At 40.3% G+C, this 12,458-nt stretch overlaps 1 protein-coding gene across 2 annotated transcripts; it reads right to left on the minus strand.

Moving 5' to 3' along the window:
• Positions 1-1,241: 1,241 nt before the first annotated feature.
• Positions 1,242-8,473, minus strand: xiap (X-linked inhibitor of apoptosis). 2 transcript variants are annotated; one of them, XM_056287583.1, is made up of 9 exons: positions 8,458-8,473; positions 6,510-6,683; positions 4,204-4,486; positions 3,538-4,111; positions 3,023-3,122; positions 2,817-2,895; positions 2,200-2,236; positions 1,851-2,033; positions 1,242-1,605 (listed from the first exon to the last, which is right to left on the minus strand). In XM_056287583.1, the coding sequence occupies exons 3-9, from the start codon at positions 4,441-4,443 to the stop codon at positions 1,412-1,414; spliced, it is 1,407 nt and encodes a 468-aa protein (XP_056143558.1). In that variant the 5' UTR covers positions 4,444-4,486; positions 6,510-6,683; positions 8,458-8,473; the 3' UTR covers positions 1,242-1,411. The 2 variants fall into 2 exon arrangements, with proteins under 2 accessions (XP_056143558.1, XP_056143565.1); XM_056287590.1 differs by lacking the exon at positions 8,458-8,473 and adding an exon at positions 6,007-6,121 and having other exon boundaries at positions 6,510-6,859.
• Positions 8,474-12,458: the final 3,985 nt, after the last annotated feature.

A 12,458-nucleotide genomic window follows, 5' to 3' on the forward strand; every position in this document is an offset into this window, starting at 1 on the left:
GAGATATTCAACACTAACTTGAGTTTACACTGGCTTCCCACTGAATTTGTACTAGTCTTTAAAGTTGGGCTGATTACTTTTAGTTCAATAAGTGTCTTGGCTCCTGTTTGCGTTACAATATTTTTAACTATGTGCAGAAACACAACATTGTTGTATGGATAAAATGGTTGCCTGCTCCAAAGATGAAGATTTAAGACAAAATAACCTTTGCACTCAGAGTACTTTAACCATTTAATAGCCATATAGCCTATAAGTACAGGAATCAGAAATGTGTTTGTCAAATTGCACCACTGTATTGCTAATTTGGTTCAATATGGTTTTTATATTTTACTTTGTCACCCTGAACAAGCTAAAGCTCAGCTGTACCATTCTTTAAATTGTTGTGCGTGTGAGTGTTTGTGTGTGCCTGCACTCATAACAGTTTTCAGACAATGCAGGACCCCGTGATTCTTCTTCTTCAAGGGACCCAAAATGAACCATGCAGCAGGCATGTTGCATGGTTCAGTTACAATGCTGCCATAAATCAAGTTCTTTCAAAAGTGAAGTCTAGATCTGGGATTTTTCTGTGAAATTAGCCCATATAAAACACATTTCAATGTAAATAATTTATTTCACTCTCAATGAAACAAAATGCATGATGGAATGCCAAAAGAAAATAAATCACTCTTGTGACTGACCGCAGAGGCTAAAACAGCCAATTAATCAGTTATGCACCGGAACCTTAATGTGTACTAAATCTACGGATGAAATTAAAAAGCAAACACTGAAGAAAAATAAAATGACCCTTAATTAAAAGTGCATCAGACAAAAGGTAAGATGATTGAGATAAATAGGTGAGGTAAACTATGTCACAACATGTCCTGTCAGATCAAATTTGATTAAAACGTCCAAGATAAAATAGAAAAATTACAAACCATGAGTACATAATCTTGGAGAAAGGCACTCTTGGCAAGAAAAAAGAAAGTACAGAATTACCATTTCCATTAGTGTTTGATTACCTAATAATCTATAATATAAACAAGATTTTCCATTTCAGCGATTGTTCTCTTGCATACACACGCTGTATATATATATATATGTATATATATATATACACGCCGTATATATATATATATATATATATATATATACACGCCGTATATATATATATATATATATATATGTGTGTGTGTGTGTGTATATATATATATATATATATATATATATATATATGTGTGTGTGTGTATATATATATATATATATAGTCCGTCTGTGTGTGTGTGTCTGTGTATGCGTGCCATAGTCCTTAAATACTTTATATAATACAACCTTATGTACATTTAGTTTATTTTCAAAACAGCTATAAAATTAAATGTCAAAAAGCAGCAGCATTTTGATTGGTCTTAGCTTGGGTCCTGATTACAGGGCCTAGTTAGGCAATATAGGTTTTGATCTTCTGTGCAATGACACCACAGCAGATTGGACACTTGCTGAGAGACTCTGAGCATTCCTTGCAAGTGACCAGGTGACCACAAGGGATGAAGACAATGCAGATGTCTCTGTCCATACATACTTTGCACTGCTTTTCCCTCTGCAGTTTCCGGAGTTTCTCCAGGGGGTCCTCATCTGGAAGAGGACAGCGCAATACTTAATCCACAGCTAACAACTGGCTTTAAGGTTGATTAACCCTTTGCGTTCGCTGGACAAACAGTATTCTGGAAAGTGGCTCCGCATATCCAGTGTCAGCAATAGATGTTTTCCTCATCTTGTTAATCTCCCATTTACTGATGTTAAAGGTTTAACTATACCTGAATGTTTATTTATATTATGAACCAATATTTAATCCTTGTATGGACCCTTAAGATACATACCTTGCTCCTCTGACCTGGCAACATGACTTTCAGGGGTTTTGCCGAGGCAGTCCTGAATAAGTGCCTCCATGCTGGAGTAGTCTGACCCTGTCCTACTGATCTTATCCAAGATGGTAGTCTCCACCACAGCAGGATCCAGACCCATCCCTATGGCTTTCTGAGCCATGGCTGACTGCAGCACTTCTGAATAGCATCATATAAAAAAATAAAAAAAAACATAAAATATACAACAGATATAAAGACATCAAATGGCTTGAAGGTACTGCTTTTTAAACAATTGCAAGATGTTTTTAATTGACTTTCACCACTATATAAAAGTTCAAATAAATAAAAAGAAAAATATGTGTACCAGCATGACTGGAAAATCCATTCTGATGACTTGAAGCCTAGAAAAGTACAAGATAAATTATGGTTTGTTTCTTTTTATATATATAAATTTTGTACCAGAGGAAAAAACCGACAGTCATCAATATTCTTTGATCCAGAATTTTATTCACGATCACTGTCAAATGTTTATTTTTTTCAAATGAAGAAATAATGACATTTTCAAACATTTTATTTTTTCAAAGAAATGCATCTTCTCCAAAACAGATGGCAAAAATTATGACTAGGAACGTAGGGACATGGGGAAAAAAAATCCAACCTAAGCTAGCCCATTTTAATTAGTTTATGAGATTTCTATTACTCTGAGATACATTCATCTCAGAGTAACAGAAACAATGAAAATGAAGGGGAAATCACAAGAGGCTTTGGGGTATTTGGTTCTGTCCACACATAAACAGGAGATGCTGTGTGCCAAAAACAACAAATTTTATACCATTGCAGGATGTTATTTTAAACTTGCAACAGTGCATTTTTTTATGTGCTACACAAAATTAATATCCTCTCTGTCAATATTACAGTTTGCATGTGTTGTGTGCATGACCATGATTAGGAGAGATTAGAGAGAAGAATGAGTTTACTTACAGCGCTGCTCCGTCGAGGGTCTTTTAGCTGAACACTGTTGACAAATTCCTGTCCCATTTCTTCCAATAGAAAACTGCATCTGGTTTAAGTAAAATGGAAAAAACAAAAAATACAAAGTAAGGAGCCATTTTAAATCTGCCTTGATCTCCACATACGGCTATGAAAGAAGTGGTAACTCTGGACCCCCCTCTTTTTCTTTTTTTCACCCTGGATAGTGTTTGGCGTGTTCTTCCCAGGGGTCCTCTTCTGGCTGCCAGCCTTTTAGTCCTCCCCCACAGCGAAAACACAACACCTTGTCTTGAGCTCCTGTATGGAGACACACAATTTATACCTTGTCTGTATGTAAATAATTCTGAACACAATGACTAAAGACAACTCAACATCAAAATCCTTTCGATTTGAAACAGTTTAGCAGAGGTGAGGCATTCAGAAAAAAAGAGGTCATGATAATATAAGACTGAAAGCAAAACTGAGATTGGTGGCATTCTTAGCTTTAAAAAAGTAAAAGATAAAGTGGCCAGAGTTCCCCCTCTGTGGAAACTACAGCTCACTCAAATGTTTATCAAAATTTTTCACAAGTTACTGCAAGATGAATTACCAAAACCTCAGTTATATAACTGTGAATGAGTAGTGTATAGATAGTTATATTGCTAACAACTCAAGTTACACGTTACGTTTCATTGTTATAATCAAACGGTCTCTGCCCACTTGATTTGGATACCTGTGCTGTAGAAGCCAGCTCTAGCAAGGCGGTCATGGTCAATGGGGTGCTGGACACCATCAAAACTGCTAAGCCTCTCCTCAAAGCACTCCATGGAGACACGAGTACTTATATGCTGTCTGTTGTCTGTCCCTCCCCCCTCTTCTTCTGTATTTCCCTCAGATGGGATGTTGCCCACATCATGCCCGAGGATGAAGAAGCAGTGGGGGTAGTGCCTGGAATGTTCCCCCCATGCTGTGTCCCCTTCTTCCCAGCCCCCCAGCATGCCTCCACAGCAGAAACACTGCACCCCGTCATTCTCCCCCAGATAGTAAAGTCCAGCTTGGGCCAGATCTCGGGGCCTCACTGGAGCATTGGAGGGCCATGAAGCAAAGGTCTGCAGCCTGGTGTACTCATTTCTCATGTGATGGGCCATAGGGTAGGTGGACTCATCCACTACTTCTCCTGTTCTCAAACGAAACTCCATCTCTTCTGCTTCCTCATTGTAGGAGGAACCATTGGTCAGAGTGGCAACAGTACCTGGATTGAAATTCCCACGATGGGCGCAGCTGAGAAACTTACATGATGGGGAAACCTATAGAGTAATGAATATAGGATATTGCTTTTGATACAACAGGAAAAAGGTAACCAACTATCCAATTTATTTGTCATCACTATTGTTATCACCTCTTTGTGCCTCTCCACAGGTGTGTCACCCCTGCACCAGTTTTCCACAGTCTTCCGGCAACTGAAGCAGCGGACACGGTCGGCCTGGCCTGTGAAGTAGAAGCCAGCTCGAGCCAATCTCTCTGCTGACAACTGCTGGGCCAAGCTAGAGCCACGGAACGAGTCAAGGCGACTGTTCAGCAAGGACCAGTCAACAGCACAATCTGTTTCCAAGTCACTGTTTTGTCTGAGATCAGCCATTCTAGCACCTGGCCACACACTTTTGAGAAGATTGATGATTCCCCTGAACAAAAAAAAAGAAAAAAGAAGGGACAAAGAGATTAGTACTGCAACAGACTTATGTGAATGCATCTTGGAATAAAATATGTATTGCTTGAGAGAAACAACAGACAAAGATATCCTGTCTAAACAGACAGCAAAAAACCTAACTATATGAAAAGGAAATATTACATCAATTATAGAATATTATTTCTGAGGGAGAAAATTGTGAATATGAAATCAGACAATACAGTGGTTTAACGCGTAGGTTTTCAACTACAGGTCAGGATCCAAGAGTGGGTCACAACAGCGAGCTGAACACATTTTGTTTGGAGACAGATTAAAAAAAAAGGCACATTTATTTTATTTTCAGCAAACAAGTGTCTAATTTCATTTCAACGAGAGAAAATATTCAATTTCATACGTTGACTCAATGCAAACAACACAAAGATTTAACCGTATTCCAAAATATCAATAAAATAATAGTCAACGTTGACCTGCCTTGTCTGTTTCATTTGATTGTTAGCAGGCAATGGCTGAAGACTGAAACAGGGAATACTGCGTTGATGAGCAGTACAGAGAGGAGTGTTGATCATTTCGCGTTTTGACAGGTATTGAGAATATACTGGTTGTTCTAATGCACAAAAAAACACCGCTGGTATTTAGGTTATTTAGGTTGGTTACTGAATGAAAAACTATGGGAACCCCTGGTTCAATAGACTCGCCTGTCTTGCTACAGGATGCAGATCACAGCGTCTTACACGCACACTGTACCTTTAAGAGCAACCGCCAGACTCTGGTCACATGGAGAGTTTGGATTTTCCATGTGAGGAATGGGAAGTAGGGAAACGGGATTGGCTGATTTGCTCTTCATAAAATCCCATAGTGCACTGCCATGTTCATGCATTAGAGCCCCATAAACCCCCAAATAACAACACGCTATTAACGCAGGATACCCGTTCACGCCAAGGGGAGTCATTTATGTTACCCGCGGGGCTTCCTTCCTTGAATGTATTTTAAAAGCCAGCAGGGCATCCAGCGTTATTGTGGCAACCCATTGGCCTATTAGGCTAACACAGGTTTAACACTATCAGCGTTATACTTCAATCAATATCTTACGTAAAAGGCGTGCCATTCCACACTGGTAGCAATCTTCGGTACACTGCAACGCGGAATGGGGCACAGCAAGGTGTCCCACCAACCATACATTGCACAACAGAGAGGGACTTCTCCACAAAAACAGCAAACTGCCCCCCCTCACCAATTTTAATCAATGCAACCAGTTCTGCGATCGGCCAAGTTGGGAAGCATGCAGCAATATTTAAATTCGGCTTAGACTGAGTAAATTTTAAGGGAACGTAAGCTGTGACCAACATGGACATGTTGCAAACTTTAAGATACCAAAACTACCTTTAAATTAGCATTCGGGTTGACCTTGGGGGCAGTTGAGGTTGCTGGAAAAGGTAATCATTAGGAACAGAGTCGCCAACCGTGACTTTGTTGGACGAAATGCTAATAGTTTACCGATAATAGTTTGCGCCTTACCTTAAGATCTTAGCATCGTGTTAACTGGGCCCAAAATATAAAAGCCATTTCGAAAGATTAGACATCTGTATGCACGTGACGATAAATCAACCAGCGTTGACTGGCCATGTCCACTCTGCAAGTGACAAGACATCTTTAAAGTCCAACAACGAATAACAAAATATCCATAATGACAGTCCCGATTCTGGTAGCCGACAATGGGAACAGCTCACGGCTCTGACAGCTGGTTTCTTACAATGTACGATTACAGGGGATTTAACAGTATCTGTATGGGTTTAACAGTAACCAATATGTCGATCGTAGCTAGTATAGTACCCATATGGTGACGCCGGGGCACGTGGTATTATCGGTTTCTCTTTTGAAGCTACACAAACCTGGAGTCTTCCAGTAATGTTCGCTAACATTAAAAGTGGCTAACTAAGCCGCTAACGTTAGCCTTAGCTAGCTCGCTGCACAACGTTGCCAAGTTCTCGAACACATCAACGGAGAAGTCAAAAATGTACCTTTCAGTAACGACCCCAAATACACCAGCCGACTCCGACAGGGCCACCAAGCGATTGCCGACTCCTTCTTAAATGTGAGACTTCAGAGGGCAACGTCCATGACACGAACTCGAAACCCGGAAGTCGACACGGCGGTGGTGAAAAAATGCGCATCTTCTTTGCGCGTTCACCTGACTGCAAAAAGTTACACAAAAGAAATCACGAAATAAATAAACAAGCGAACCAGTTTTGCGCTTGGATAGACTTGATGAACACGATCAAAAATCAGTTATTTTTTTTGACTTAATACAAAAAAAAGCTTAGCGGATATACAAATTTACTGAGTCGCTATTCTAAATTTTTAAAGAAACTTGGCGAACACCCACACAAACCCGCGGCTAGGGTAGACTTTCCCCTAAAGGAGAACTGAAAGTTAAAACATGAAGAGAGTTTGCTCGGAATTAGGAGGGGATTTCCCAGGGGGGGGGGGCGCTTGACCGGTGTTACATAATTATCCGACTCCCCCGCAAAATCTGTACCCCCTTGGTGTGACGTTAGGTCCAGTGTTTCCCAAACTTTTTCTTTTTCTGGAGACCCACTTTTTAAAAATAAAAAGCCACCGCGACCCAATTCACAACAGGCCTTATCTATTAATCGTGAGAAGAGTGAATTTGTGCATAAATGAACGTCCCTGACCATTTTTACTGCCATTTTGGCATCACCACCTATTATCTTGAATAGGTAAACCAGTCATTTAAATATACGTTTGATACATCGCAACTTCGTTTTATATATGTTATTGAAAACATGTTGAATACTTTATAAATGAGGCAAAATAAATGCAGCTAGGCGGCGTTAACAGGCTATCTCGTTGTTTTTATTTCCTTATAAGTAAAAAGAAATACACATTTTAAATACTTTATAAATGAGACAACATAAGTACATGTAGGCGGAGTTAACAGGCTCTCGTTGTTTTCCCCTCATCAGTAAAACAAAAATAATGTAAGCTAGCCTTTCATTATAGATTCAATGTTGTAAGAACAATTATAATTGTACTTAATTCTGTTATTTCTGATAATTACCAGAATAAGGACATTCAGAACAATCATAAACATGCTTCTTGTTGAACGTGTTTTGAAACACTTATGCCTATTATCATAACAAGTACGTTTGTGTTAAAGTGCAACTGTTATCAAAAAATCAATCAATCAGCAATCAATCCGTTAACCACATCAGGTCTGTCCCACGTCAACTCTCATGTGGCCCATTATGTTATGTTTACTTATCCCGAATGTTATCTTTTTAGGCCTACTCCAAATATCTTGCCAATGTGATAGGTGGACCAGCTTGCTTTTTAGTATTGCGTTCCAGTCCGACGTACAGGAGGGGAGCGCAACGCGCATGTCAGGTGCAGCGTCGTCTATTTCTGGCGGAAACAGTGAGCGCGGTAGAAACACAAACGCCCTCGTGTGGCTCAAAGTGGTACTGCAGATATTTAAATCTTCAATAAGAGACTATGTAAGAAATTCTTCAAATTATTTGGCGACCCAAATAAAATCTCCGAGTGAGTCGCGACCCACTCTCTAGGAATGACTGGGTTAGGCTAACCCCTCCCACACACACACACACACACACACACACTAACTGTAACCGTATAGCCGTGACCGAGTCACGGCAAGGGGAGTTCTGCGGGGAATCGGCAGCTTGCAAAGGATCCGGGAAATATTTAGTGGTCCCTTTCATTACTCGTGGCGGGGGCAAACTGGGACTTACTGCGGGCAGCACCTATACGTCATGGTTTCTACGATCATTTCTTCTCAACAGTCACCACATAGCCTATATAAATCATTTCGTAAAACCCATCGACTGAGAATAGAACAAATAAATTACTTTCAGATTTCTGTGGGAAATGTTATTTCATTATGATGCAAAAGACTGCCCGACCACATAAACCTATTTTATTGCTCACCATTGTCACGTGATTCCTGAGTCCACGGGTGTTCAGTCTATCCCGCTACCTTGGCTGAGAAAGTTAGCCAGCTAGCGAGTGGGGGAAAATACTGTAACTTCTGTAAGTGAGGAGAAGCAGGGTGTCTTCTGGATACAGGCACACGAGTGGTGCACAAAAAGACAACAATAGCATTGTGGATGTGAGAGAGAGAGAGAGAGAGAGAGAGAGAGAGAGAGAGAGAGAGAGAGAGAGAGAGAGAGAGAGGGGGGGGGGAGAGAGAGAGAGAGAGAGAGAGAGAGAGAGAGAGAGAGAGAGAGAGAGAGAGAGAGAGAGAGAGAGAGAGAGAGAGAGAGAGAGACTTTTAACAAATACTTTAATAAAAATTACAACAAACAATTACAACCCAAAGACCAACATGGTCAGTAACATCAGATTCACAAAATCTAAACCATCTCAGGACACTCCCCAAGATCAGCTCATCATCCACAATACAGCAAAGTATAATTTTTCCAACACCACACATTGCGAAAACTTTCCAGATCATCCATCATTTTGAAGTAGCACAAATCTACTATTAAATGAGCTCTTAACATTTTTATAAACACAAAAACAGCATCATCATCATCCCCAGCTTCCTCCATTCTGTTTTGTCTGCTCAGGTATACGGCCATCTTTGCACTCCCTAGAACGAAACTAAGAAGGTGGCATTTGGCCTTGTTTTTCCGAGAGTACATGTAGCTCAGAATGAACATGGGTTTGGAAAAGACTTCCCCAAACAACCAACAAACAATTTCCAGTAATGTTTTTGGGTCGTTTGGGGGAAGTATGGAGAGAGAGAGCGAGAGAGCAAGAGAAGAGAGAGAGAAATCCATATTCATTATGTTGTTGTCATATAGGCCAGATTGCTATTTATATCCACTGTTTTAAATAGATGAGATTGTACTTACACATTTTGAGATAGTTTTTCTGATGTATTGTCATGTTTTTACTTCTGTATTAATTGTTGTTTGTTTGTTTGCCCAGGGACTGCAGATGCAAATTAGCTGCCGGCTAACTCTGGTGCAATTGTAAAATTGTGCGTTGTCCGTCAAATAAACAATAAACTAAACTAAACTAGAGAGAGAGAGAGAGAGAGAGAGAGAGAGAGAGAGAGAGAGAGAGAGAGAGAGAGAGAGAGAGAGAGAGAGAGAGAAACAGAAACAGAAAGAGACCAAAGCTTCCCAAATTGGATGTGTTGTTTAGTCAACAGAGGGCTTGTCATTCAGGAGAAGCTGCTGCTGGGATCAGGTCAAACTTTCAGTCAGTTAGTCAAATAAGTGAGTAATTCAGTTTGCATTCATATTTGATCAATTTGATATTGATCAAATAACAATAAAAACACCAACACTGCCCCTGGTGTACACATCCAAGATTGCGATGGTGGAAATGAAGTGCGAGTAAGCATGGTCAAGTGAGGAACAAAGGCTTATTTCTGAACAAATCCATTTTTGGACACACTGATTTAATATGAATTAAGTTAGGTTAGGTCTAAGAATAAAAAAAAAACACAAACAATTAGCTCAACTAAATAGTACTGGTTGAACTTCGACTAGTCAAAACATTTAAGAAAAATGAAACAATTTTAAATGTAATATTAGCTCTAGTTTGGCATTTATTCAGGTACTCAAACTTTAGAACAGTTTGCATACCTTATAAGCAGGTTCAACAATATCGAGATTTTTTTGGTCATAGTTCTCCATGATAAAGGGAATGCAAACAATAGCTGCACATAGCAATGCCGTGTACATCCACTACTACTACTACTACTACTACTACTATTACTTTCAGCTGCTCCCTTTAGGGGTCGCCACAGCGGATCATCCGTTTCCATTTCTTCCTGTCCTCTGCATCTTCCTCTGTCACACCAGCCACCTGCATGTCCTCCCTCACCACATCCATAAACCTCCTCTTTGGCCTTCCTCTTTTCCTCTTCCCTGGCAGCTCCATATTCAGCATCCTTCTCCCAATATACCCAGCATCTCTCCTCCACACATGTCCAAACCATCTCAATCTTGCCTCTCTTGCTTTGTGTCCAAACCGTCCAACCTGAGCTGTCCCTCTAATATAATCATTCCTAATCCTGTCCTTCATCTCTTCCGATGAAAATCTTGGCATCTTCAACTCTACCAGCTCCAGCTCCGCCTGTCTTTTCGTCAGTGCCACTGTCTCCAAACCATATAATATAGCTGGTCTCACAACCATCTTATAAACCTTCCCTTTAACTCTTGCTGGTACCCTTCTGTCACAAATCACTCTTGACACTCTTCTCCACCCTGCCTGCACTCTCTTCTTTACCTCTCTTCTGCACTCCCCCTTACTTTGGACAGTGAAACCCTAAGTAATGCCTTGTACATATTTTGAAAAGATAATTTAGGTGTTTGTCACCCTTGCATTGAAATTATAAATCGTTGACAAATTGTGAAATCAATTCTGATATATATTATTTCTTTATGTCATTTGAAAATATAACCTCATCCATATCATTTTCAAAGATATGGAAAAATGTGTTTCGATAAAATTTTATATCAAAAAAATCTTGTTCTACTTATTTATGGGCTTTCCAGTTAGAAAATTCTATAAGATATTACCGAGAAGAAAAATGCTGAAATTATGGAGAATAGCTGAAGATAATATCTGTATATGTTGTTCCGATGACAAGGAGGACACTATGAATTTATCTTGGTACCATCCAGTTGTTGCATCCGTTTGGCAGCAGGGTGTTGACTGGTTATCTGAACAAGCACTCCTTTTACCTTTATCATCTCTTCATATTATTTTTAGATTTTAAAGGTGATCAAAATACCTTATTGAATACTGTTGTGTTGCCTGGCAAAGTTTATATATTCCATACTCAAAAAAATATTATTTCCAAAACATTATTTGCAGGAAAAGATAACTATGAAAGGTAGATACCGAGATATGATTATTCTATATCACAACTTATTATTTGGCTTTTTCTTTTATTGAAGTATTTAATTTGAACAGGTTTTTTTGTATGCATGTATGTATGTAACAGAATCAGAAACACTTTTGTCATTTCATTTCATGCACTTGCGCACATGAAATGAAATGAAACATCATTTCCCCCAGCCCACAGCAGTGCAACACAATGAAAAAAACAAATCCAAAAACTACAAGAACACATAGTATATCCAAACTAACACATATCTAAACTAAAAAAATAAAAAATAAAAAATCAACTGTCCAGGAGAACGAAAGCCAGCTGGGATGACTGTCGGAACTGCCGGTCTGCATGGGCTAGCAGTTAGCTTAGCCTGCCCCGCTTCTGCATCCTGTCAGACCGCCCTCCGAGTTTCCTCTTTGGGTGCAGCTCCGGGCAGGGCCGTGGTCCTTGGGCCCACAGGATGCAGCAGACCAAGCTCCTTCAGCCGATCCAACGCTAGCTCTCCCAGCCAGACACCTTCGACACACCTCCCCGTACTCCACACGACCACACTAAAAACACAGTCAAGGTTGGGCGAGGCCACCACCAGACTGCCCTCAGTGTTATCAGAACTGCCGGTCTGCATGGGTTAGCAGTTAGCTTAGCCTGTCCCGCTTCCGCATCCTGTCAGACCGCCCTCAGTGTTACATATTCGGGCACAGCTCATGGCAGGGCCCACAGGATGCAGCAGACCAAGCTCTCCCAGCTGATCCAGTGCCAGCTCTCCCAGCCAATCGAACGAAGACAAACTTAGATGCAGACGTGGTCAAAGATACTGCATGAACGGTACTGGGTGAGGCCGCCGCAAACGTGAATTACTGTCGCCATCTTCCTACACCGGTACTGGGTGAGGTTGCTGCAAACGTGAATTTGCGCTGCCATCTCCCCACACCGGAAGCAGAAATGTGTGTATGTATGTATGTATGTTTTGTATATGCGATGCAAATTATATTTGCTATTTGTTTTGTGTAAATATTGTATATGTATTTTGTGGTTGTGTCTATTAAAAAACAGGTTCAACAACACTCAATGATTT

Source organism: Lampris incognitus, chromosome 1, assembly GCF_029633865.1.
Source record: "Lampris incognitus isolate fLamInc1 chromosome 1, fLamInc1.hap2, whole genome shotgun sequence".
Lineage (NCBI taxonomy): Eukaryota > Metazoa > Chordata > Actinopteri > Lampriformes > Lampridae > Lampris > Lampris incognitus.